Source organism: Apodemus sylvaticus, chromosome 14 (genome assembly GCF_947179515.1).
Source record: "Apodemus sylvaticus chromosome 14, mApoSyl1.1, whole genome shotgun sequence".
Taxonomy (NCBI): domain Eukaryota; kingdom Metazoa; phylum Chordata; class Mammalia; order Rodentia; family Muridae; genus Apodemus; species Apodemus sylvaticus.
In genome coordinates this window covers 9,498,433-9,525,996 of record NC_067485.1, presented here as the reverse complement: position 1 = coordinate 9,525,996, position 27,564 = coordinate 9,498,433, and the positions used below count along the sequence as shown (strand labels likewise).

Below are 27,564 nucleotides of genomic sequence, written 5' to 3'. Positions count from 1 at the left end.
AGGAGTTATAGCAGGTTGCCAGTGGTTCCTGGCAGTTGCCCTGAACTAGCAGCAGATGGTGCTGTTGTACCAACAATGTCTGGTGTCAGGTTGTGCAATTCAGAAAATTCAGTAGGCCTGGAGTTGCTCCGCCTTCCCTTCCAGGGTGAGCAGGCGCTGACACTTCTGGAACCCTGAGATGGTCTCTTTCCACCACCACGTCCATCCCTCTGCTTTCGGTGTCCACTAATGAGGGAGCTAAGAGCCACCCAGACATCACCCCAGCAACTCCACAACCCTTGGCAGCCTGTTCATAGACTCCCATAGAGTCCCCCCGGGCTCAGGGAGCTGGAACACAGAGCCTTCCACCTCTAGGTCTTTGGCTCTCGCCGGCTCTCACTGAGATAAGTACACAGGCTCCTGGTGCAAGCGATGACACATCCCTAACTCTGTCAGAGTGAAGCCCTGAAGGAAGAAAGGGACCTGGGGACAGGGCTCCGCCCCAGGACCGGGTTCCACAGTAATCTGAACAAAGAGCTCCTCCCAGCCAAGGTCTGGGCCTCCCATAAATAGAAGCAGCAGGGATGGCGGTGTCTGGGGTCTCCAGCCAAGGATGGGCCAGGTGACGTCCACCCCAACCACCTTCTGAGCAGCCAGCAGGGAAGGGGTATCAGCACTCCAGGCCTTTAGCATTTGGTCCGAGTCACATATGGATTTTTAGAAAGTAAATAGAAGGTTCTAGAAGCTCTAAGTACTAAAACATCAGGGCGGGAGTAGGAGGAATCACAGCATTTAGGAATGGAGCTGGCCCTTTGGGAACACGGGCAGCCCGTGCATTGCACAGCTGAGGTATTACGTGTCAACGATGGGGTACGGGGTTACCCAGTTGATGTGGGAAGGTCAAGCGCACTCAGATCTAAAGCCCAGGTCTCTAGACTTCAAGGCATTCACCAGGGGCCAAGTTGTCAGGATTAGCAGTGACGGCTCTCCCAAAGAACTCCAAATGTGTGCTTCTGAAATATCAATGTCATGGCCCACCCGACATGGACACAAAAAATTCTCTCTTAAAAAATATTTAATATTTAATAAATATTAAGGTGAGATGGCTCAGTGGTTAAGAGCACTGATTGCTCTTCCAGAGGTCCTGAGTTCAATTCCCAGCAACCACATGGTGGCTCCCAACCATCTGTAATGGGGTCTAATGCCCTCTTCTGGTATGTCTGAAGACATCTACAATGTACCCATATATATATATAATAAAGAAATAAATCTTTAAAAAAATATTTAAAACAACCTGTTTTTCACAAAATCCAGACAGGGACTGGATGTGTGGTCATGATCCAGTCTCCAAAAACAGATGGGGTAGGGGTTGGGCATGTGGAGAGCGTGGAAGGCACATAGTGCCTCTTCTCAGGAGTTGTGGGGCCTTCCCACTGGCCCCAAACAGAGAATCATCGCATCACTCATCAGAAGCCCCAGGAACCAGCTAAGGCCCTGGCATGCTCTTGAAGACCACTGCTCCTGGTATGATGGGGAAGGTGGAAGAGACAGGATGGGGCTGTTGTGACAACTCCTCAGGACCTGGACTTCCCCATGAGACAGAAACAGGAAACCACTTAGGAGATCATTACCTTGCCATGATGGAGAAAAAGCAAGAAAACATGGCAGAGGGGGATTCCATAAACACTACTATGCCTGTCTTTGCTCCCAAGACCCTGGTTTCAGGCAGGCCAGCTTGGCTTCTTAGCTAAAAACAGAGCAGGAGCACCTGTCCTCCCTCAGGGATAGGGCTCATTATTAGAGGGCTTAAAAACAATCACCTTGGAAAGAGAATTCTAACTACAAGCCTCCAATTCTGTAACCTTGGGCAAAGTGATCCACCTCAGACCAGGACTTAACTTTCAAACTCTGATCAGAGGACTCAGCATTGATTGGTGAACTGAGGTGAGATGAGGGTGGGTGGGTGGATGGGTGGAGGTATCGGCCAGGCACGCTTGTAATCCCAGAGGCTGAAGGGGGAGGCCAGGAGTCTGAGGGCAGCCTGGGCTACAAAGTGGTATTCGGAGGTAGGGAGGGAAGAATATCTGTTTCAAGACATCACCTGGTGCACAGTAGGCCTGTACTCCCCAGAGATGCAGGTTCAAGCACAAACGAAAGGAATGCCTGGGCCACGGAGAGATTGTCTCAGACAAACACAAAATGGGACAATGAAGACGCCACGCCTTCCATGCTGAGCACGGAGTCCCTAGGAAAAGCTGATCCTCGTGTGCGTGCCGCTGGGCATGTGGTGGTGGGGTTACTTACAACTGGAGGACAGGCAGGCTAAGGAGAAACAAGGCGCAGTTTGGTGCCTTGTCTCAGCCTGCAGCCCCCATGTTCTCCTCTACCCCGAGCCTCTCACGTACCAGCGCCACTGCGTCGGGTGCTCATGTCTGCCACGTATATCCACTCATTGGTGGCTGGGTTGTACTGCTCCACGGTGCTCAGGCACTGCCTGGAAGCCCCATCGTAGCCCCCGACGGCGTACAGCTTCCCTGGAACAGAACACGTGACTGAGGCTGGTGTCTGGCATGGCGCAGGAGCTTAACCCACTGAGGTACCTCTGCCTCCTTCTTCCGGGAGGACTGGGCTTGCTCTCCACACACAGGGCACATCTCCCCCCACCCCCATATCTGCCTTCTATCTGCTCTGAAACCCTGAGATGCTTAGAAGGAATGTTAAAGCACACCTAGGTTAAAGCACACCTAGAAGACACCAGAACTGGACGCTACGAGGCTCTCCGCCATGACCACCGTGTGTCTGTAGGCTCACACTGACGAGGGAAGAGAATATTCTTCGGTGGAAACCCGAGCCCCACCCATGTCGTAAGTGAAGTGTTCCGTGTGCACCGGGGCTGAGGCAGCTGGGGTTTTTCTGCATGCCAACGTTGTTCTCTGAGTCGTATGCAAGAACCCTGAAGTATTATCAACTATTCTTAAATAAAAAACAGCACTGAAGTCCTGTGGGAGAGTCATGGGCCAGGAGCTGGGAGCTAGGTGCAGCAAAGAGGGGGAAATAGTTACCTGGCCTATGAGGACAAGGATTCAAACATATGGGGTTTAACATTTAGTCTTAGACATGATAGGAGAGTTCCTTCTGTGGGGAAAGAAACCCTCCTTCACCTATGGACATCAGATCTACAGGATACCATGATACCACAGGCCAAACTGACACTAGCTGCAGGCTAAATAAGCACAGGGTTGCAATTACTTAATCAAGAATTCTGGGGGGCATTATATGAGTCCCTAACATGGAGGGTACCACCAGGATGTGAAAATCCATGATTACATTGTTAGCTTCTTGGGCCCAAAATAGCACTGTGCCATCAAGGCTCCTGATCCAGAAATCCTATATCACTGAGCTGTGTTTTTCTCCAAGTTTTTTCAATTGACCTTTCTGAAAAAGGACTCATGCACAGCTCCTTCCTCACAAGGTCAAAGCTGACAAACAAATTCACCCAGGCCGTTCTCTCCGTGTATGCCAGCTCAGGTGGTCCCATCTCTGTTGCTGTCCTTTTGCTCTTCTGGGCATTTCTGTCTATGCTCCAGCCCACACCGTAACTTGCCCTTGTGAGGGATTCTTCTAAACAGCAAGTAGCAAATTACCCTGTAATTGCTAAGGGTCATCCAGACTGCATAACCTTGGCAGGGATAGGGCATTCCTGGAGAATGATCGTGTAGAAAGCGGAGTCCTCAGCCATTGTAAAACACGGTCCACTCCGATGCCTCCCGCACAATCTTAGAAACACGATCTGCTGTCTCGAGGCAGCCCACAGCCCACAGAGCCTCAGGTGCAGGATGGGCAAGAGAAACAAGCTACCAGCTTTCTTCTATACCTGCAGGGCAAGCCATTTGCCTGGGCTTCTGCAAGCAGGCAGAGTGACCCAGCCCTTGTCAATATTTTCAATCTCTAACATCAGGACACCTCCGCTAACCCCATTAACCATCCCAATCTTGTATCAGCTAAAGCAAGCAGTCTCTCCCTGAGTGTGCATGCTGTTTTTAGGCCCTGGTCTGTTTGCTGTTCCTGGCTGAGGAACAAGAAGGAAAACGAGAAGCTAGCTAGACAAAGCTCTGGCTAACAAATCAACTGGTATCTCTCCAAGATGATACAATGTATCCTGATAGAGGGATGGAATCCTGGCCTTTGCATCCCGCCTGTACTGAGCTGACAAACTCCTACCTATCAGAATCGAGACCTGACTCTGAATCCAGATTAGGAGTCAGAAGACCTTGAGGACTGCTCTGCTATTTACTATCATAATACAAGGGCTCGGTTTTCCCACTGAGAAAAATCAGAGTCCCGCCTGTGTTCTTCCAGGGGGCTTGAAAGAATAAGTGAGAGAAAAAGATGTTTTATGAACTTCCGAGCACGCCCTCCTGCCTCAGCCATATCACACACCTAGCCTATCCAGGGACACGTCACACCCAAGAAAAAGAAGCCCGCCTTGCTCACAGTCCTGCTAGCCTGAAGGTGAACAGAGAATTAGCCAAGCATCATTAGCACCCCTCCCTGTTACAGTGTACCCCAGTTTGTATGTTGACTCTGGGCCTCCAACGTCCTTCCCATCCCCCACTGAGAGCAGAGACACTTACAGGTGGCCAAGGGACAGGCTGTCAGAAGCTTCCCCCTCATCTGTTTACTAGAGAAAATGAACTTAACTCCAGCCAGTGCCTTGAAGGGTGGAGCATCAAGCACAATGCTGGACTCAGGACAAGACCCACAGGCTAGGGCAGGCACAGCCACCACCCTCCGCCGCCTCCTTACCCTCCACAACACCCACTCCCACGCTGCTCCGCCGTGTGTTCATTGGGGCCACGAAGAACCATTCATTGGTCTTGCAGCTGTAGGCTTCCACGGATGCCAGGCCTAGGGAGAAGAGAATCGAGGGATTTCTACATCTAAGACAGGACTACAGACTCAACCCCAGCTTGGTACACCTCTGCCTAGCCTGAGGTAACTCCTCGGTCTGCATAAGGTGACCACAGACTACCAATGGTTCTGTGACATGCAAGGAACCTGGTAAGACAACAAGGGGCATGTCCTATAGATATGAGTCATTAAACTCACAGAATGGAACATTTGATCCCAAATAAATACCGCGGATGCCCCACTGGCATCCCCCGACCCCCCTTCCCGTGTCTTTCTCTACTTTCCAAGCTGGATGGCTAAAAGTGTACGTCCCAAGGTCCCATGCAGGTAGGTGATGCTGGCCCTAAGCAGAAGTCTGCCGGAGATCTCCGGGGTGCCCCTGGCATTCCTGATGCAGTGACCCCTCCCTGCTTCTTGCTATGGGGCACAGCGTCCTGGCTGGAGTCATGGCAACTATACTGTTATCACGGGGAAGCCAAGCAGCTCTTATGGAATTCGGCCACAGGAACCATGTGCAGTCAGACCACGCTGGGAACAGTGACCCCTGAACTCCATGCTTCTTCTCTGGAGAAATACAGCAGTCAGCCGAGTTTTCTCTCGTGCTCTTCCTAGCTCATGCTCACCGAGGAGCCATCTGAGAAACGTTCAAACAGCACTGCGTTTACCTCCCTCAGAGCCAGAGACTACCTCTGTAGGTGGACTCACTGTCTTCAGTAGCCCGTCTGATAATGTGAGCACAGATGACTGCTCTCCAAACTCATGTCCACTAACAGTTCAATTATTTTTTATGTGTGTGTTTGGCCTGCATGTATGTCTGTACACTACATGTGTGCAGTGTCCATAGAGGCCAGAGGAGGGCATCAGACACCCTGCAACTTGAGTTACAGATGCTTGTAAGCAGCCTCAGAGATGTGCGCGCACTCTCTCTCTCTCTCTCTCTCTCTCTCTCTCTCTCTCTCTCTCTCTCCCCCCCCCCCCTCTTCCTCTCCCTCTCTCTTCCTCTCCCTCTCCAGACTCCAGGTTGAAAATTTGAAGTGAGATAAAATGTGGGGGTGAGGGGCCCCTGAGCAGTGGCGTAGCCTGCAGGCCTCTGTGGGGCAGTAGGAAGAATGATGGCCGGTTAGGGTGCAGGGCGTACTCTGTGGGGCAGTAGGAAGAACGAGGGCCGGTCAGGGTGCAGGGCGTACTCTGTGGGGCAGTAGGAAGAATGAGGGCCGGTCAGGGCGTACTATGAGCCAAGGACCTTAAGCCCTGATCTTAAGGTCCCTCGGCTGCTCTGTAAAATGCTCAGACTGGAATCCTGAGGCAGATCCCATCAGGGCAACTCCCTTCCTCTACATGATGCTCTGAGGATACAAGCTAGACATGGGAGAGGTAAGGAAGGGTCCCTTCTGCGTGTGGGGCCTCCTCAGGATGCAGCTGTCACAGACCAGCTATGACTGCAGGGCACAAGAAATCTTGCTTCCAACCCCAGAACCAAGTAACTGAAGAGGAAAGCACTTAAGGGCCTGGATCTTGAGTGCCCCAGAAAGCCACATTTACACTGAAGGCTTGTTCTTAGGTAGTGGTGCTGGGAATTGGTGGGGCCTTTGGAAGAGGATCCTTAGCACTGGGCGTGGCCCTTGAGGTGACTTAAGATCTCAGTCTCTCCTCTCCCTCTTGCTTCCTGGCTAGTGAGGAGAGAGCAGTTTCATGTGGCCACACTGAACCATGACAAGAGATCTCACCACACGTCCACACAGGCTGTGGACTGAAACCAACACAACCGGAAGCCACAGGATACCTTTCCTATGTGTGCGGATTAATTACATCAGTGTCTCCTGTGGGGGAAAGAGAACTCACTAAATCTGATGGGTTCCTTCCTGGGGCATCGCTACAAGGCACAGAGACTAGCCCAAGAACTGACCAAGCAAAAACAAGGTTGATCAGAGAAGGTAGGGTAGCGTGCCTGGACCTACCGGTACTGCCGTCAAAGCCTCCGACTGCGTAGAGAAGGTCGTTGAGCACAGCCGCACCCAGCGTGCTCCGGCGCTCCTGCATGCTGGCAATAGATGTCCACTGGTCCTTCACGCCGTCGTACACATCCACTGTCCGCACCCGCAGAGAGCCATTAAAGCCACCCACTGCATACACGTGGCCTGCCATGAATACCACACCTGTAACACAAGAACACAGGACGTGAGCGTCGGGGATGGGGATGGCTGCCCAACCTGATGGGTGACAAGGTCCAGGCCGCAGCAGGCTGGAGATAAATACTGCGGGTGCCTACGGGACTCAGCTCGCCCATATGCGTCTAACTTCACCTGATTTGAGCAGATTCCAGAATCGGCGTAAACTCACAAGTACATAAGAACTGGCCTCAAAGCAAGCTGCCCTGTGGTGCAGGTGGGAAGCGGGGCGTATGCAGAGATAAGGAGCAAGGCTTTGTGGCCGTGACAGCCATCATGAGCCAGATGCCATCTGGGGAAGCACTGCTGGGACCCCAGGTGAGTCTGGGCTGGCCAGGGCTGCTTACCTGCTCTGCATCTTCTGGAGGGAAGCTCGGCTATCTGGTCCCAGCGGCCCTCCTCGAAATCATAGCACTCCACGCTGCGGATCGCCTTGGGTGCCTGGCCACCAACCACAATCATGACCTCAGGAAAGACAAGTGCACAGTAACTGACACGCACTGGAATGGAGGGCCAACCCGTGGCCCTTCCATGTGCTGCCTGACAGTTTGCCAAGTTATAGACAGGAAGAGGAAGCCTGTGATGGTTTGTATATGCTTGGCCCCGGGAGTGGCACGATTAGAAGGTGTGACCTTGTCCAAGTGGTGTGGCCTTGTTGGAGTGGGCGTGGCCTTGTTGGAGTAGGTGTGTCACTGTGGGCATGGACTTAAGACCCTTATCCTAGCTGCCTGAAGTCAGTATTCAGCTAGCAGCCTTCAGATGAAGATGTAGAACTCTCAGCTCCTCCTGTACCATGCCTGCCTGGATGACAATGGACTGAAGATCTGAACCTGTAGCCAGCCCTGATTAAATGCTGTCCTTACAAGAGTTGCCTTTGACTATGGTGTCTGTTCACAGCAGTAAAACCCTAAGACAAAGCCCTAGTCACAGTGTGCATGTGTGTGTGTGTATGTGTGTGTGTGTGTGTGTGTGTGTGTGACAGTACCTATTCAAGAAAAGTCTGCACGTCAGGTACACTACAAGTATAGACGCCCACCTTCCGAACACCCCGGCTCGGGGTACTGTGGTAATAAACACATCTTCTACAAGCTCAGTACCCACAAGATGGGGGGCACAGTTTTTATACTGAGGCAAACAAACATATTTGAAGTGGAAAGCACAGATTTTTAGATACATTTTTAAGATAATATTATGGAACATAAGTATTTCTAAGTATCAGGACTGCAGAGGGTACCTATCGCCTATGGTAAGGAAAAAATAATTTCTAAACACTGTGGTGGTTTTGGGGACTATCAGAGTTATTTAACTGGCAGTGCTCTGGAAAAAAAAATGGTACATAAAGTGTGTGTGTGTGTGTGTGTGTGTGTGTGTGTGTGTGTGTGTTTCTCTCCTACAAGTAGGGCTGTGGCTGACACAGCCAGGCATCAATTTGGGTTGTCATCTGCTTGTCACCGTGACTGACAGATGAGGAATGTAAAGTCCAGAAGCCTCATGTAAACGGCCCAGAGCTCACTCAGCAAAGGGAGCCAGAGCAGACAGGGAACCCAGGCCCCCTGACATAGACGTGAGGCTGCCTTGGCCCCTCTTCCTGTTCTAGACAGGAACTGGGTCCGTGTCAACAGCGCCCCTGCAGGCTGTGCTTCACTAGGGAGTCATGACATCCACTTGGTGGGTTGTGACCAGAACGCATCAAAATGAACAGCACAGGAACACAAGGTCTGGGTATTATTTTATGAAATACTTGTCCTGGTTAAACACACTTAAGTGTATATTTTGGATAGCAGTTCGTGAGTATTTCTTGCCACCACTGGGTGTGGCCAAATCAGAGCCAAGCCATTTTTCTGGCTATGTTAATGAACTGCCTTACTTACTTGTGACATCCATGACCTCAGAACTATCCTATATGCTATTAATAAAAAAGAACAAAGGTTCCAAAGATAACAACAGTCTGCATATTTAAATAAACTTGGGCAAACTCACACTGCCCCTCCTCCCCCATTGGTACTCCTCCCTGGCAGTTCAACACCCTTCTTAAGAGGCAGGGAAGTGAGAAAGTCCCAGCTGGCCAGCATAAACCATGAGGTTGAGCATTACCCCAACGCCCGCCTTATCCACCCGGCAGCCCTTCAACTTCAGGTTGCAAAAACACAAATAGTGGGGCCCCTGCCTCAAGTTTCCTTTGATTCCGCAGGCCCAGAGCTCGGCTGAGACTCTGTTAACATACCCCGGGAGATGCCAGGCCTCTGCTTCTGCATCAGTAGATGCTGAGAACCATATTTTATCCCCTGGACTGTGGGGATTTCTGGATGGTATGCCATTAACAATTTCCTCCATGCTGAATTACCATACTGCTTTCTACTTCTTCACTGTGTGTCGTTCAAGAGAGGAGGGGTTGTCTGTACTGTGTGCGCTGGCAGGAGCACAAACCTCAGGAGAAAAAAAGCCCAAACTGGCAACTACTACACAACATCGGCCTGATGCCAGATTCCCCCGCTGCCCATATCACTGGTCACAGGCTCTTTAGAATTGGTCCACAGTGTCCGAGATCCAAATGCAGGTCACAAAGTCAAAGCTCAGAGTCTCTTCTGACCTCTAATCCTTTCCAAAGCAAACCAAAACATACAGGCCTGACCTCACTGCAGTGCTCCCAGACCACAGGCCTGACCTCGCTACAGTGCTCCCAGACCACAGGCCTGACCTCAATGCAGTGCTCCCAGACCACAGGCCTGACCTCGCTACAGTGCTCCCAAACCACAGTCCTGACCTCAATGCAGTGCTCCCAGACCACAGGCCTGGCTTCACTGCAGTGCTCCCAGACCACAGGCCTGGCCTCGCTGCAATGCTATCAGAACACAGGCCTGACCTCAATGCAGTGCTCCCAGACCACAGACCTGATCTTGCTGCAGTGCTCCCAGACCACAGGCCTAGCCTCGCTGCAGTGCTATCAGACCACAAACCTGACCTCGCTGCAGTGCTCCCAGACCACAGGCCTGGCCTCGCTACAGTGCTCCCAGACCACAGGCCTGACCTCACTACAGTGTTCCCAGACCACAGGCCTGACCTGGCTATAGTGCTCCCAGAACAGAGGCCTGACCTTGCTACAGTGCTCCCAGACAACAGGCCTGACCTTGCTGCAATGCTCCCAGACCACAGGCCTAGCCTAGCTGCAGTGCTCCCAGATCACAGGCCTGACCTTGCTGCAGTGCTCCCAGATCACAGGTCTGACATCGCTGCAGTGCTCCCAGAACACAGGCCTGGCCTCACTGCAGTGCTCCCAGAGCACAGGCCTGGCCTCACTGCAGTGCTCCCACAGTCTTCATGTGTCTTTCCTGCAAGCCTCAACTCAGAGCTCTTGGTCTCAGTCAACAGAATCATTCTCAAAGAAAAGTCAGATCGTACGCTCCCTCCCCCACATCTTGTTTAGAAAAGTCAGCTCATACACTCCCTACCCAGAAATCTTGTTTAAAGTCAGCCATGGGCACATCCTTGGAGTGAGGGATAGGGGCCGCTAATGAGTTCAGCTTCTTGACAAACTTTAGAGCATTGGTCTAGCTCCCTCCTCTAGGCTAGCGCTACAGAAGTAGTTCTCAACCTGTGGGTGACAACCCCTTTGGTGGTCAAAGGACCCTTTCACGGGGGTCCTCTAAGACCACTGGAGAACACAGAATTCTGCATTATAATTCAGAACAGTAGCAAGATTACAGTTATGAAGTAGCAACAAAAACAATTCCATGGTTGGGAAGGGTCACCACAGCAAGAGAACCAGGTCCAAGGGTCGCAGCACTGGGAAGGTTGAGACCCACAGCTCGGGAGCCTCTCAGTGTGTCCACAAAGCTCTATATAACCCCCATTGAGATGGGGCTGGAGAAATGGCTCAGTGGTTACGAGCACTGACTGCTCTTCTGAAGGTCCCGAGTTCAAATCCCAGCAACCACATGGTGGCTCGCTGCCATCTGTAAAGAGATATGACACCCTCTTCTGGTGCATATAAAGACATCTACAGTGTACCTATTTGTAATAATAAATAGCAAGTAGGGCCAACTGGAGCAAGCAGAGGTCCTGAATTCAAAATTCCCAGCAACCATGGCTCACAGCCATCAGTACAATTACAGTATACTCATACACATTAAGTGAATAAATAAATAAATAAATAAATAAATAAACAAACCTTTAAAAAAAAAAGAAGAAGAAGAAGAAAACTTGCACTAAATGTCTCACTGTCATTTGGGTTAGCCCCAAACTCTTAGACTAGAGGAATCCTCCTGCCTCAGCTTGATGGGACTACAGACACATGCTATCCTATCATGCCCAGCAACAATGATCCGTCCGCTGAGGTGACCCCGGGTAAGGATAGGTAGGTATGCAGGGATCCTAAGGAAGAGAAGAGATGGTTCTGGGATAACAATATAGCTAACTGACTGTCATGTAATCTTCCTAAAACCCACAATGTACTTGAGAGTCTTACGGGTGCCCTGGGGTCCTGATCCCAGGTCTCAGTTGTACTGTGTTGGGTGCTGCAGTTCTGCTTGCTGGAGATTTCTGGTTGCCTGAGTATGGACAAGTATGAACTCCACCTCGACAGGATGGTCGTGAGCACCTCCCAAGGAGAGAGCACTGTCACTGTGGAAGGTCAAACAGCTGCTTATCTTGGTGAGGCTGCTGCCGGGTTTTTAGAATGGCAGCTGCCAGCAGACTGAGCTTTAATGCGCACAGTCAAGGCTCTTTCGTGTCCACTACTCTGCTTCCCAGAGAAGAGCCGTGAGAATAAACACACCAGAGCAGAGCGTGGATCGCGACACCAACCCTGGCCACAGGGGCTCAGAGTCTCAGGTCAGAGGGGCAACGCTGCTGTGCACACTCTCTTCATGGGGTAAGAGTAGAGTGTGTCCAAACTCTCTTCCATGACAGGTGAGCTGGGCAGAAAGCAGGCCCAGCCAGTCGGTCCCTCGGGCCAGGGCAGGAAGCGAGTCTCTCTTACCCTGGTGCGTGGGGCCGCAGGGCTAACACCAAAAAGTTCATCCGAAGGAAGTGTGTCCAGTAGAGTAGAAGACTGGTCCAGGCAGGCTCCTAAGCAACAGGTGCCCCTGGCAGGAGCTGACAGCAAGATTCAGAAACAACTGGGGGCCACAGTGGGGTGGAGCATGCGTCTAACAACCAGAAATCATGAGGGCAAAGCCCAAAGACAGAAGAGTAAGGGTTAGAAAGGTCATGGGCACTGGGCTCAGACACATCTTGGCTCAGCCATGAGCCCACTACTAGTCAGCTGCTGAGCACAGGCATTACTAGTCAGCTGCTGAGCAGAGGCATTACTAGTCAGCTGCTGAGCACAGGCATTACTAGTCAGCTGCTGAGCACAGGCATTACTAGTCAGCTGCTGAGCACAGGCACACCTTCCAACCTTCCTAGGCCTCCCTTTCAGCACCTGCATTGTCTGACACCCAGGGCCTTTCTCACACGGTGACTGCAGGCTGGCGTAGTACGATGCACTTGCTACCAGCGTTGGCAAACCACAAGCAGTGTCATTGGGTAGGCTCTGGGTGTCATTGGTGATGCTCAAATAGATTGCTGAAAGAAACTATTTAGAATGTAGAAGAGAAATATATGTGAGCCTTGAATGAGAGAGAGGAGTAAGAAGGGGCCACGGTGAGGGTCGTCAGGGTGGAGGGTGTTTGACGGGGCGTGGAATGAGATGGAAGAGAGGCGGTGCCCATCAAGGGGCTTGGGCCAGGTGTGAAGTCACCCTGTTTACCTGCCTGCAGCCTTTGCCTCTGACGGTTTTCTCTAAAAGTAGGACAGTCCTAGTCAGGAGCAGGCTGCCGTGGCCTGCATGCCCATCCTAAAAGGCTTTTTGCATCACTTCTGAAGGGGAGATAGAGGCGCCCACGGAGCTGCAATCACAGGAAAGCACCGTGCTCAGAACATTCCCGAAGGTCTCCTTTGCTCCTCCTGGAACCTGATGTTTGTTTGTTTGTTTGTTTTCTTGCTGCCATCTGTGGAGCTGGGCAATGCAGGCTCTGAGACTGAAAGGCAGCCTCTGGTTGTCCATAGCAACCCAGCCTCAGGGAGAGTGCTGGGTGCCCAAGGTGCAGGAGCCAAGATGGTATTAGACGCTCCTGCTGGAGTGTGTCAGGATGAGCTGCCTCGTCCCGGCTGGGGAACACATTCCCAGCACCCTCTGAAGCTGTCTCAGGGAGGTCTGCCTGTTCGTTTCAGGGAAAGGCTTTGCTCGCAGACAGTCATTGCTGAGAAACGCTGAGACAGTGCTAATCTCTCTCCCCTCCCTTTGGTTCTCCAAGTCTGAAAGCCTGTCTGGGCTGAAACTGTGACAGCCCAAACCAGTCTGCCCTTGGAATTCCCCACGGGTTCCTTCCTTGGCCATTTGCAAATCCTCTTGCTGTCTCAGAGAGATTTCCTAGGAGTCAGGACTCTGTTTTCCCACCGAGGTCTGAGATAAAAGGCTTCTGTGGCATTTGGAGGCCATCGCCATAGAACAGTTCGGAGCTCGACTCTAGGGCTCCTCCTCACCTTCAGCTTAAAACTTGGCCTAACCACTCTCTGGCTGCACTTCAAAGACAGGGCAGACATCTGATCCTCCTACTCAGGCACCAAATTAATTCTCCACCCTTCATGTGTGTGCTGCCTTGGTGATTGTGTCTATCAGAGAGAACAGCACAGGGCGTGGGATGGACGTCCTGCGATGAGGTCACAGCAAGGGCTGCCTTGAGAGAACCCTCACTTTCACACATTAGAGTCCCTCGCTGGAGAAGCCGGTGACCTTGCATGGAGACCCACGAGGGAGAAACTGAGTCTGCTGGCAACCGCATGAGTGAGGTTTTCCCTAGATGAGCCTTCAGGAGACTGTCCGCATGACCACCAGCTTGGCTTCATGGGAAACCAAAGCTGGCACAATCCAGCTAAGCCACCTGGGACACCTGCCCTCAGAAACTTCAGGACACTCAATATTTGTTGGGCTGAGCCAGCAAGGTTAGAGGAACTCGGAATATGGAAATAGTCGACGCATAGGCCATGGCGAGTAAGCAGCATCCTGAGAACCAATTCCCTATCTTCAAAAACGGGGCAACTGCAGGCACTTTCTGAGGGAGCAACTGTAGGGAGCTTAGCCCATTGCTAGGTAACTGAGATCCAGGACTGTCATCACCATGGCGACCATCATCCCTTGCATGGGCACGGACTAGCTGGAAAGCCCTAGGTGAATCCCTCAATCCTACCACACCCCAGGGTTCTCCACAAGCAGAGCCTCCTGACGCACAAAGGCGGATAGCATGTGTCTAACGCTCAGCATAAAACATGAGAGGCTACTGCTCTGTGAGCAGTATCCTGTGTTATTGTAGATGCATCCGGTGACAAGGACAGGGACCGGAGAAGAAGATCACCCTGAGCTGATCTGTGCCATCAGAGAGTGGGACCCGGTGCCCAGAGATGAGCTCCTCAGACAGCGTGCATTACCTAAGCACGCATCTTGGGCACCAGCCCAGCAGAAAGCTTCTCCTCTCCTCCACAGAGCAAGGGCGTCTTGGGCATTCCCCGTTATGACCCCTACGTCATGGAACTGCCCAGTATGTCTGATTCCCCTCCCTTCACTTGAGTCTCTTGAAGAGTGGATGGTTCCAAGTCTTTGCATGTCTACAACCTACCCTGGTGCTAGGCAACTGTGAGGGGCACAGTGAATGAGTCCCTGGGTGACAGCGTACAGCCAAGTGCAGCCAAGTACGGGGGTGGGGGGAGCTTTGTCTATGTAATCCAAGTGTCTTGTAGTCTCCCTGGAATGGTGGCTAGGTTCACTTGGCATTGGGTACTTTTGCAGGCTGAACTGAAGAACATTTCTATAAAGCAGGGTTTCTGTCCTTATAACATGCATGCAAAAGCACACACGTGGGCGCTGAAGACAGCAGAAAACAAATGAGAGGTAGGCAGTGGGTCAGCGCTGGGTCCTAGATCATTGCTTCTTTTTTTAAGATATCTATCATTTGGGCTGAAGAGGTGGCTTAGCAGTTAAGAGCACTGACTGCTCTTCTGAAGGTCCTGAGTTCAAATCCCAGCAACCACATGATGGCTCACAACCATCTGTAATAAGATCTGACTCCCTCTTCTGGAGGATCTGAAGACAGCTACAGTGTACTTACATATAATAAATAAATAAATCCTTAAAATAAAAAGATATCTATCACTCATGAGAATGCTGTTATCAGATCCTCCTGGCCCCACCCCTGAGCCAGGACCAAGCCAGCTGTGTGCCAAGGACACTGGCAGATAATGCCTACTGACACATAGCATACAGCTCAGGGCAGGAGGGCACACTGCAGAAGAGAACCCTCAATAGTTGTCAAAGCCTCAAGCTGGGGTGCATATGTGTTCCTAAAACCACCACCCCTGTTCTTCCCAGACCAACCTTTCCTTCACCAAACAAACTTCCCCAGCAATCACAGTTCCACACATGAGCAATAAACTAGTAAAGGTCAAGATTTAGAAAGAAACCATCGTGGTGTGAACGGTCAGCACCAATTTTCCCATAAGTCACTGGCAGTGCACTTGTGTGAGGCCCTAGGATCAATTCCTAGTGCTGCCTATAGAAAAAGAACATTGATAATTGAATCAAAATCAAAAATGCCCATCAATAAATCTGACAGCAAGCAGTCAAAGGTCATACACAGACAAGATAAAACATTGCTGAGAGAAGTCGGTGGACCAAATAAACAGGAGCATACTGTGGCCGACAGTCAGATAAGGCCTCTCCCAGCCCAGCCCACCCCCGTCGACCTAGAGATGGTATCCAACCCCGGTGACTCCTGCAGCTTTTCTTGCAGAAATAATGAGCAGACTCCAGGGTTAGCAAAGCCATGGCCAAGAACAGAAATGAGGTGTCAGGAATACCTCAGACTCAAAGCCAGTGAGCATGGCAGTGTAGTGTTGGCATAAGGCGGACAGATAAGCCAAGACACAGGGTAGAAGCCAGGGACAGACCAGGGTGTACACAGTCAGGCAAGGACTGAGGAGAGGGTCCTTCCAATATGTGATATGCTATAACCAGATATTCATATACAGAATAAATCAGTTCTTCTGAAAATGATCCATAGACTTTAAAGCTTCAAACTTACAGAAAAAAAAGTATAAGTTATGTGAAGGGCTTTTTTTTTTTTTTTTTTTTTTTTTTGGTTTAAACTCAAAATAAATGACAAGAAAAACAATGAAACTGCCGGGCTCAGGCATCTGCTCTTCCAAGCACAGATACTTGAGAAGACAGTATGGAGGCTCCTCAGAAAGTTAAAAATAGTTCTGACATATGATCCAGCCACCCCACTGCCACATACATATCCAAAGTCCATGAAATCGCTATGTCAGACGGCACCATCACAGGGATGGAGACTGCAGTCTCATCCATGACAGCTAAGCTACAGCCTCAGCCTGTGTCTGTGATGACAGGACAGAGAAGCCACCACACAATGTGATAGGATATTATTTGTCCTGAGAAAAAGAAAGGAAATCTTGTCATTTGCAAGATGTTTGAAGGGTTAACACTAGGGAAAATAACCCAGGCATGGGAAGACAGCTCTCCCTGCATGCAGAGTCTACAACAGGTAAACACCCAGACAGACAGGACAGTAGTTACAACAGGTAGCAGGAAGGGAAGGAGCCTAGGGAGCCATTAGTTAAAAGATACAGTTTCTGTTACATGCAGAAAGGCTAATTCAAGAGCTCTGCTCCACAGAATGGTGATCACAGTTGATAAAAATGCTACATTGCTGAAAATCATTAAGAATAAAATATAAATGTTCTGGCTATAAAAAAATAATAAGAGGATGTGGTGAAACCACATACTGGACTGCTTGGATTTGCCGTCCTATTATATGTACATACTTTAAAATATTTGTTAAATCATAATGTACATGATAAACATACACAATTTTTCTTGTCAATTGAAGTAACTGATTTTTATAAACTCTGCTCTTCCAAAGATGCTACTGAGAAAAGAAAACGGTAAGCAGGCACTGGGAGAGAATTTCGTAAACAGCTGAGAAGGAAAACCACAGACTAAAACAATGTGCACAAAGACCTGAGGCCTTCAGTACAGAAAAGGCCCTTGAAAACTGCTGGTAAGAACACACATTCCGCCGGAGGGAGGGGCAGAGGGCATAAACAAGCACATCTCCCCCAAAAGAAGTACAAATAACAACATGAAACCAAGATCAGTATCATTCGAGATTACAGAGGCACAAATGAAGATATGTCATTTAATAAAGAGTACTTGAAACCGGGCGGTGGTGGCACACACCTGTAATCCCAGCACTCTGGGAGGCAGAGGCAGGCAGATTTCTGAGTTCAAGGCCAGCCTGGTCTACAGAGTGAGTTCCAGGACAGCCAGGACTATACAGAGAAACCCTGTCTCGAAAAAAATCAAATCCCAAAAAACCAAAAAAAAAAAAAAAAAAACCAGGAAAGAGTACTTGACAGAGATATACTCAAACTACAAAAATGGAATTATTCCAGAGACCATGAACTGGGGGTTGTGAATGCCCATGGTACAGGTGAACTGAGGGTTGTGAATGCCCATGGTACAGGTGAACTGAGGGTTGTGAATGCCCATGGTACAGGTGAACTGAGGGCTGTGAATGCCCATGGTACAGGTGACCTGAGGGCTGTGAATGCCCGTGGTACAGGTGACCTGAGGGCTGTGAATGCCCGTGGTACAGGTGAACTGAGGGCTGTGAATGCCCGTGGTACAGGTGAACTGAGGGCTGTGAATGCCCGTGGTACAGGTGAACTGAGGGCTGTGAATGCCCGTGGTACAGGTGAACTGAGGGCTGTGAATGCCCGTGGTACAGGTGAACTGAGGGCTGTGAATGCCCGTGGTACAGGTCAACTGAGGGCTCTGAATGCCCGTGGTACAGGTCAACTGAGGGTTGTGAATGCCCGTGGTACAGGTGAACTGAGGGTTGTGAATGCCCGTGGTACAGGTGAACTGAGGGTTGTGAATGCCCGTGGTACAGGTGAACTGAGGGTTGTGAATGCCCGTGGTACAGGTGAACTGAGGGTTGTGAATGCCCGTGGTACTGGTGAACTGAGGGCTGTGAATGCCCGTGGTACAGATCAACTGAGGGCTCTGAATGCCCGTGGTACAGGTGAACTGAGGGTTGTGAATGCCCATGGTACAGGTGAACTGAGGGCTGTGAATGCCCATGGTACAGGTGAACTGAGGGTTGTGAATGCCCATGGTACAGGTGAACTGAGGGCTGTGAATGCCCGTGGTACAGGTGAACTGAGGGCTGTGAATGCCCATGGTACAGGTGAACTGAGGGCTGTGAATGCCCGTGGTACAGGTGAACTGAGGGTTGTGAATGCCCGTGGTACAGGTGAACTGAGGGCTGTGAATGCCCGTGGTACAGGTGAACTGAGGGTTGTGAATGCCCGTGGTACAGGTAAACTGAGGGCTGTGAATGCCCGTGGTACAGGTGAACTGAGGGCTGTGAATGCCCGTGGTACAGGTGACCTGAGGGCTGTGAATGCCCGTGGTACAGGTGACCTGAGGGCTGTGAATGCCCGTGGTACAGGTGAACTGAGGGCTGTGAATGCCCGTGGTACAGGTGACCTGAGGGCTGTGAATGCCCGTGGTACAGGTGAACTGAGGGCTGTGAATGCCCGTGGTACAGGTGAACTGAGGGCTGTGAATGCCCGTGGTACAGGTGAACTGAGGGCTGTGAATGCCCATGGTACAGACATACAGCAAAGCCTCACGGACCCACTACAGCGCCGATGCTGACTCGGTCCGTAGCCACCGTTTGTAGCGTTTGGTTTAGTTGGAGAGAGACAGGGTTCAGTCTTCACAGTAGATCCCACATACAGGAAAAGGTGCATCTTCAGTTATCATAGAATGAATGTGCAGAGATACTGCTGAAAGAAAAACTCATCAAGGCAGGAGTGGCTGCGCGGAAGGCTCGGGGTGACTGCTTCTTTACTTCAAGATTGCAGTGTGTTTTGTTTTTTTTAATATGCAATACATTTGTATTTCTACAGTTAAATATAAATTTCTTCACTTTAAAATGCAGGGAGAGAATGGGCCAGCAAGATGGCTCAGTGGGAGCTGGGCATCCCAGCACTTGGGAGGCAGAGGCAGGCGGATTTCTGAGTTCGAGGCCAGCCTGGTCTACAGAGTGAGTTCCAGGACAGCCAGAGCTACACAGAGAAACCCTGTCTCAGGAAAAAAAAAAAAAACATGATGGCTCAGTGGGTAAAGGTATTTGCCACCAAGTTTTAACAACTGGAGTTCAATCCCAGGGTCCCATGGAATGGAAGAAGAGAACAGACTCCCACATACATGCGAGCACACACACACACACGAGAGAGAGAGAGAGAGAGACAGAGAGACAGAGAGACAGAGAGACAGAGAGAGACAGAGAGGCAGAGAGAGACAGAGACAGAGAGACAGAGAGAGACAGAGACAGAGAGACACCCAGAGAGAAATGTAATAAGATTTTTAAAAAGTCTCATCTTAATATTTCAACAAAAACAAAAGACACCGAGGGACAGTGAGGCAAACGGCGGAGCGAGCCAGTCGTCCCTCTGCCTGTTCTTGTTCCTGCCCCTAAGTGGACATGGTGGCAGGAACAGCTGTCAAGTGCTCGCTCTGGTTTGCGCTGGATTAGGTGAAATTCAGAGACCAGGTTCCCACTGTTGTGGGCGCTGGCTGTGTTGACACTTGGGCAAATCACTGAACCGTGAGCCTCAGTTTTCTTTATAGAACTAAGGCTTGTTAGCACCAGTGTTTGGGGTTGCAGATTTTAAGTAAATGACACCTGCGCTGGCTAGTTTATGCCACACACCTGACACATCTGGCGGCATCTGAGAGAAGGGAACCTCAACTGAGAAGATACCCCATGAGATCGGGCTGTGGGCGCTTGTAGAGCATTTCCTTCATTTGTGATTGGTGGGGGAAGACTCAGTTCCGTGTGGGTGGGGCCGTCCCTGGGCTGGCGGTCCTGGGTTCTATAAGAAAGCAGGCTGAGCTCTTCCATAAGGAGCAAGCCAGTAAGCAGCACTCCTCGTGGCCTCTGCATCAGCTCCTGCTCCAGGTTCCTGGCCTGTTTGAGTTCCCGTCCTGACTTCCTTCAGTGATGAACAGTGATGTGGAAGTGTAAACCCGACAAACCCTCTCCTCCCCCATGTTGTAGCTGGCCATGGCAGTTCACCCTATCAGTTGTAACCTTAACTAAGACAACATCGTACAGGTGTTTGACACATGAGAACTTGGTAAAGACCAAAACTTGCTCTCTCTGACACATCTGTGGCCTGGGAACACCCTACTGTGCTGTCCAGGAGGTCATTCCTGCCTCTCTTCCCTGCTGGGTTGACTGAGACCCTCCCCCAGCCCCACCCTCACCCACTAGCCCCACCCACTTCAATGTTAAGATAGTGGAAGAATTACTGCCTAGCCTGAGGACTCTAGGGCCCCGCCTGTGAAGACCACAGGGAGAGCGCCCCAGCAGCAGGCAGCACCCTCGGACTACTCTGAACCGTGGGGTCCCCAGCACCTCACTTTCCTGACTCTCCCTTCCCTTCCCCGACTTTCCACCTGCTCCAGCGTCTGACAGCCTCCTGAGGCCTGATGTCTACTGTCAGCCCCAGCTGTCCTTCACATCCCTTCCCAGGTGAGGAATGGCACCGGATGGGGGTCCTGACTACAATCCCGAGGAATGCCCTGTCCTCTGCCTCTCTTGGCACAGCACATGCGCTGTGGAATAGAGGCGGGGCCGGGTCCCTCCTGTGCGTGAAGCTCCCCGCTGTGGCCACCCTGAGACTCTAAGCAAGGCAAGCTCCCCGGCTGGGTTTCAGGGCGCTAGCAAATTCAAGAGGCGCCAGCAGACACCATCTCTTGGGTCGTAAATGCAACCAAAAGTCAGAACGAACTGAGGCTGGAGTGGAAGCCACTTTCCCTGGACTGTCCTGAGCCGAGGCCCAGGCCGGGCTGGGGCTTACCTTGGGAAGGCTGACTGGAGTCCGCGGCTTGGTCCTGGGGTTCTTGATCAAGAGTCTCTGGTCGAGGGGCAGGAGGTGGTACTTCATGGCTTCGATGAGGAAGTCCTTACACGTGCTGTTGTTCTTGATCAAAGCTTCCTCCTCGACTGTCTGGGGGTAAAGTGCACAGCTGAGCCTCCAGCAGAGTGGGACCACAGTTCCCCAGGCTGAGGCATTCCCAAATCTCATTCATCCCTTCTATCTCACACCACCTCAGACTCCAAGAAAGGCTCACAGAGTTCCAAACTACCGCACGGGGTCCCACCTCTCAGCCCTGTTCCACCACATGGAACTCCTGGTCCTCAGTTTCCTCATCTATAAAATGGGCACATCACATGGAGACTCAGTAGTTTGTGAGGTGCTAGCCCTGAGGAAGACAGTGATGGACACTTCAAGGCCCCTATCCTGCGCTGCCCAAGTCCAGCTGCAGAACAAGAAACTGGATTCACTAAGCCCTCAAGTCCAGCTGCAGAACAAGAAACTGGATTCACTAAGCCCTCAAGCCAGCCATGTACAAAGAAGGCTTCGCCAAGCATGTCCTTGGCCCAACAGTTGTGAGGAATGAATATACGGCTGGGGCTATCATCTTCTGGCAGCTTGGAGCTGGCAGGAAAGACGGATTGACGCAGCGAGGCCTTTGCCTCCGGAGCCCTCTTTTTCCCAGACATACAATTCTGGGTTTCTCTCGCCCTCCCAGTTGGATGGAACTGGGTTAGGACAAATCATAACTGTCTAGGGTTAGAGAAAAAGTGAGGAGAGGGTCTCCAGGCTCAGACAGCTGGCCCCAAAAAGCCTTTGGCATGAGGGAGAAGCCCACGGGGAGTTACTATTCACGGTCCAGCTACAGCGCGGGGTTATGAGCAAGGTTTGGACATACAGATTGTGCTGGTGCACAGAGGGGGACCTGGGACACTGAGCTGTCCACTTAGGAAGATCACGATGGGGGCTGGGGAGGTGGCTCAGCAGTTAGAGCACTGGCTGCCCTCCCAGGAGACCCGGTTCCATTCCCAGCACCCACAAGGAGGCTCACAACTGCCTGTCACTCCTGGGAATCCAGTGCCCTCTTCTGGCCCCCGGGAGCACCAGACATGCCTGGTATAGACACACATGCAGAGAAAACACTCGCACTCATGAGGCAAACCTTTAACAGGAACGATGGAAGTTATGACGCTTATGCCGTGTGCTGTATCACAGGCAGCCCGGTACACATTTGGACACTGTTTTTCAATGCCCGTTAGGAGCTGGGTAACTTAGCAACTCTGAAACCTGACGGCCACCAGCGTGGGGGAGGGGCTGCCCAGAGTTTCCCCACCAGCTCCTGCACCACCTTCAGGTTAAACTACTTTAAGTTTCAAGGTCAGATAAATGTTAACAAAGCATCCTTTCCTAGAGGAGCTTCTCATGAGGCCTGATAAAAGTCCGTTAAAGTTGGGTCCATATAACCTTTCTCTGGCCTCTCACCCTCTTTCCATAACCAAATCTGAATTTCCTGTGGTAACCAAAACAAGCCCGTGTCTTTGACAAGTTTCAGTTGTGGGGGTCTTGGAAGCTGCCTTAGCTTTCTGTGGAACCCTGTCCCTTGGGCAATCGCCCTCACTGTGAAACAGTCCCTGCTGGAGGCCATTTCCATGGGACAGAGTGGGGTTGACCACGTAACTCCAGCAGGTCAGGGGAGGCGACGTGTGGCCACCAGGGGGTAGCACTGAAGGAGCGTCCAGTCCAGCACACGGCTAAGCACCTGAGAGGGGGTCTCACAAGGGGACACACGAAGAGAGCACTTCACTGAACCCATAGGCCTTCGAACAACGGGGACAAGCACACGGGACTTCACAAGCACTCGTGGAACAGACATCACCTGTAGCCCCAGATGGTAAAACAGCAGCTAGCACCTCCTGACACTGTCACAGGCCTTTCTTTGTGGATTGTCTCTTTCTGTTCCCACACAGCCCTATCAGGGCTGGTGTGATTTTGGCCATAGAGAGACTGAGGCTCTAGGGTCAGTGCAGCCGGGAGTGACAGGGACGAGGGACGAGGACTGGGTGGCACCACTCACTCTCTCCGTGGCGTCTGAACGCCCCGCCCCTCGGGAACAGCTGAGGACTGCCTACTTGCCTCTGCATTTCATCAAAGTCCCACATCTGAAGGATTACAAGGACGTCCGACACCATTTACTGCACAAAATGAACCATCCCGCGTATAAACAAGACAGACAGACGTGACAGATGTTATCAGAGGTGGCCGCTCACGGAGCATGTGCTTCAGGGCCATGTGAGGGCAGACCTCAACTGGGATTCCTTCACGCCAATTACGGGCTACAGACTGACCCCGGTCTCCAAGCTTCAAGGCCCCAAATTGAAAAGAAAAAGACGAGTGGATGTCAAGAGGCCCATAATCATTGCCTCAGGGGCTGCTGCAAGGATTAAATGAGAAAGCACAGGCCCACCCAGAATTCTTAATTTTTCTCCCTTCTCTGAGGGAGTAGATTATACACTGCATGGGCTGGAGAGATGGCCCAGTGGTTAAGAGCACTGACTGCTCTTCCAGAGGTCCTAAGTTCAAATCCCAGCAACCACATGGTGGCTCACGACTATCTGTAATGAGACCTGACTCCCTCTTCTGGTGTGTCTGAAGACAGCTACAGTGTACTCATAAAAAATACATAAATCTTAAAAAAAATAAAATAAAAAAAAGCCGGGCAGTGGTGGTGCACACCTTTAATCCCAGCACTTGGGAGGCAGAGGCAGGCGGATTTCTGAGTTCGAGGCCAGCCTGGTCTACAGAGTAAGTTCCAGGACAGCCAGGGCTACACAGAGAAACCCTGTCTCGAAAAACCAAAAAAAAATAAATAAATAAAAATAAAACACCCTGGATGTCCCTATGAAGAGCCGGTTTTCACACTCCAGGCCTGGACTCCAGGTTGCCTAAGATCTCCACAGAGAGGGAACACAGGGATATTACGGAAATGACTCTTCTTTCTCTGTTCTTCCCAGGGAAAACAAACTCATACTGAGCGCCGATTGGGCTGTGTGCTGACCGCCTCCCGGACACTCAAGAGTTCCTGAATCCTTGCAACAGCTGCAGTTCAAAGACCCGCTGCAGTGTCCGGGACATCAGGCGCACCAGGAGACAGTGAGGTAGGTCACGGCTGAAGGACAGAGTGAAAGCTCACGTCTCTGGCTCTGATCTGTGCTCTCACATTCCCCATCTGTCCTTCACTCTCGATCCAGGCAGTCCGTGCCCTCCATCCGCACAGAAACTCATGAAATACCTCAGCCGCACCGTACAGCCAGAGGTCCGTCTGTGCTCCTCCGGCTGGGTGAGCTCGCAAACACTGACCTGGACCAGGTAATCCCTCGGCAGGAGAGGGAGCCGGACGTGCTCCATCAGCTTCGCCATGTGGTCGAGGCGAGACTCCTTCTCGTAATTGATCCATGAGATCACGGCTTCAAACACCTGGGAAGAAAGAACAGAAGGCTTACAAACAGCGGCCTCAACTTGTAAACCAGGAGGAAAAGTTGCTGGCCAGCCACACAGGCATTTAATCTGAGGCTTGATATTCAGGACGAAACAAGGGTAGGAAGGCCTTGGACATGAGCTGGCCTATTAGAGAACACGCACTGGGCTGGAGAGATGGCTGAGCGGTTAAGAGCACCGACTGCTCTTCCAAAGGTCCTGAGTTCAAATCCCAGCAACCACATGGTGGCTCACAACCATCTGTAATGAGACCCGATGCCTTCTTCTGGTGTGTCTGAAGACAGCTACAGTGTACTTACATATAATAATGAGTAAATCTGAGAGAGAGAGAGAGAGAGAGAGAGAGAGAGAGAGAGAGAGAGAAACACGGGTAGAATGATAAGCCTGCCGTCCTAGATGTGCAGACGTCATGGCTCAAACTGAATGTGTTCTGACAGTCATTTAAGGATAGAAATGCAGAGTGGTCACTGGAAACTAGGTAAGAAGAGTGCTCAAAAGGACCAGAAGCCCTGGGGCATGGTTCCCTCCCCTCATAAATGTCCCAGGTAATGTAGGATGGTGACAGGGTTACCCTCTGCCTAAGGCTGGCTCTGATGACAGAAAGTGACACCAAATGCCAAAGGACAAGGAAAGATCCCACGCCCACACAAATATCACAAATCACAAATCACAAATCGAAAGCCAGGGAACCTGAACCCAAAAGGAGAGGCTGTGGCTAAATTTAAATTCCACCTGACCGTGCACGCAGACTGGCAAAGTCCAGAGCTGACGAGCAGAACCAACCAGAGGTGTTACTAGAAATGGATAAATATACCTTTGGGGGAAAAATGAAAATATGAAAAGTCTTTGGTTAAAAAAAAAATATCCTTTCTCCAGGGAAAGCTTGCCAAACGGCTCACGTCAGTGGGCGGGGCACGTGTCCACGGCGTCTGCTGTAGTGCTATCGTGGTAGGATCATTACAAAGAACAAGGATGAGAAATTGGTCTTTGCTGTTAAAGAGAATAAGACATGGGCTTCAGAGATGGCTCGGCAGTTCAAGGCACCTGTTCTTACGAAGCACCAGCAGGGCGGCCCGCAACCTCCATCACTCTATTCCAGGGGACCTGACGCCCTCTTTAAGACTGATCAAATTGTATACTTGATGTGTAACATTTCACTGTTTTTGCAAACTCTACCTCAACATGGAACAGTCTTGCTTTTCAAACCACAGTAACAGATCCTAGCAGAGTGAATAAAATCAGATCCTGGAGCCCATGGGCTCTGCGGGGAAGTACAGAAAGGGCTCCTTCTGCAAAGGAAACGGCCGCCTAGTGCATGTAAGAGAATGGCAGAATCGTAGTAACTGACTCAGCCAGCGTCATCAGTGGATGCTAACGTCAAAGGTTGGCTAGGAATGAGAGTTCTTACCAAGCAAGTGGCACACTCTCTGACAGACGACATTAGACAAGGGATCAAGGTTACGAAATTGATTACCTGTAACAGGACAAATTTTTATTTATTTGCTTGCTTGGTTTTGTTTTGGTTTTGCTTTCTGAGAAAGGGTCTCTCTGTGTAGACCTGGCTGCCCTGCGTAGACCAAGCTAGCCTTGAGCTTCAGGGATCCTTCCACATCTGCATCCAGAGTGCTGGGATTCAAAGTGTGCACTTCTACACCTGGCCATTAAACTTGTTTGGGTTTTTTGTTGTTTCTGTTTTTTAAGATTTATTTTTACTTGTATGTCATTCACAGAAGTGCAGGTGACCCAGAGGCCAGGGGAGGGCACTGTCTTCCTTAGAACTGAAGGTACAGATGGTTGTGAGCCACGAGGTAGATGGGATTCGAACCCATGTCCTCTACTAGAGCAGCCAGTGCTCTTAACCACTGACAAATCTCTCCAGCCAAGAATCTAATTTTTTAAAAAAAGGATGGAACAGAATTAAAGAAAATGAGCAGTATACAGTATATGCTCAGTTTTTCTCATTTCTGAATGTAACAAGCTGTATATTAATTAACCTTATGCACACAAATATTGCAATCCTCCTCCATGTCTTAAAAAATCACAAATTCAGTAGAGTTCTGTCCCTCAGACACAGCAGGGCTTCTTGGTGCGTAATATTCTCTCAAAAGCTCTTGTCGTGAACGTCTGGGTGAGTGGGCTCAGAGGAACTCCATGCCAGGCTGGAGTGAGGAGCGCGGCTGGGAGGGCTGGGGCCTTGCTGGGTAGCGGAGAGTCAGAGACTGCTGGAGAAGCAGGGCTTGTCTGGGGGAGGTGATGGGCTTTGAATGCCATCCACACCTCCTCTTCCTCCCTTCTACCTGACTATGAACTTCTACAGGAATGAGAAGTTCACCATCTGTCTCCTGCCTACATCCCTTACAGTATGATACCAAGTGGCGTGGTGACAAATGCGGAGGAATAAAGCCTTGGGCGGGCAGAGTTTAGTCGCAGATCACATTCTTCCCAAGAAGCAGCACTGCCTCCGCTTTAAAGGTGGAAAACATGAAGCCTGGGCGGGAGCTGTCCTGTAGGGAGTTGTCGTTGGCAGTGGCAGCGCCTCCTCTGCAGCCTCCCTGAGCAACCCGACGGAGATGGTGCCTCAGCAAAAGTTGGCCTTAGCCAGGAAGGACTTCCCAAGAACTCTAGCCCAAGGGCCTGATGTAGAGAAAGATGTGAAAAAAAGCACCAATCCCTGAACAGGAAAATCCACCAATCCCTGAGCTCGTCGAGCTCAGCCCTTGAAATCCCACCAATCCTCACCCTGGAAATCTCTGCCCTGAAAAGCTCCGCCCCCTAAAAAATCCTATATAACACCTGCCCCTTTGTTCAAGTCCCTGATCTCTGCAGAGAGCAGCCCTCTGAAGGTTGATCATCTATACCCTGGGCCCTCCAATAAAATTCTTCCACGAGATATGCTGCCTGGTGTGACTCTCTCGTTGGAAGAAGCCAAGAATCAATGAAAGACACAATGAAAGGGCAGAGGTTCCTCAGCTCTTCAGCTCAGCTGGGGATCCCCTCCTGAGCT

At 50.9% G+C, this 27,564-nt stretch overlaps 1 protein-coding gene and 1 long non-coding RNA gene across 8 annotated transcripts in view; one reads left to right on the top strand and one right to left on the bottom strand.

Annotated features, from left to right (window-relative positions):
• The window catches only part of Klhl3 (kelch like family member 3), a 130,371-nt gene that overhangs the window by 8,588 nt on the left and 94,219 nt on the right, over window positions 1–27,564 (bottom strand). For all 6 annotated transcript variants that reach the window (XM_052157324.1, XM_052157328.1, XM_052157323.1 and 3 more), the window contains 6 exons: window positions 24,423–24,539; window positions 21,048–21,197; window positions 7,406–7,523; window positions 6,849–7,046; window positions 4,786–4,887; window positions 2,385–2,513 (listed from right to left, as the gene is read on the bottom strand). In XM_052157324.1, the coding sequence (XP_052013284.1) occupies window positions 2,385–2,513; window positions 4,786–4,887; window positions 6,849–7,046; window positions 7,406–7,523; window positions 21,048–21,197; window positions 24,423–24,539 (814 nt within the window). The remainder of the gene's footprint in view (window positions 1–2,384; window positions 2,514–4,785; window positions 4,888–6,848; window positions 7,047–7,405; window positions 7,524–21,047; window positions 21,198–24,422; window positions 24,540–27,564) is intronic.
• LOC127665011 (uncharacterized) lies at window positions 17,553–19,006 on the top strand. Of its 2 annotated transcripts, XR_007973302.1 has the most exons (4): window positions 17,561–17,635; window positions 17,669–17,701; window positions 18,197–18,295; window positions 18,791–19,006. It is a non-coding gene; the product is annotated as an uncharacterized LOC127665011 (long non-coding RNA). The 2 variants fall into 2 exon arrangements; XR_007973301.1 differs by having other exon boundaries at window positions 17,553–17,701.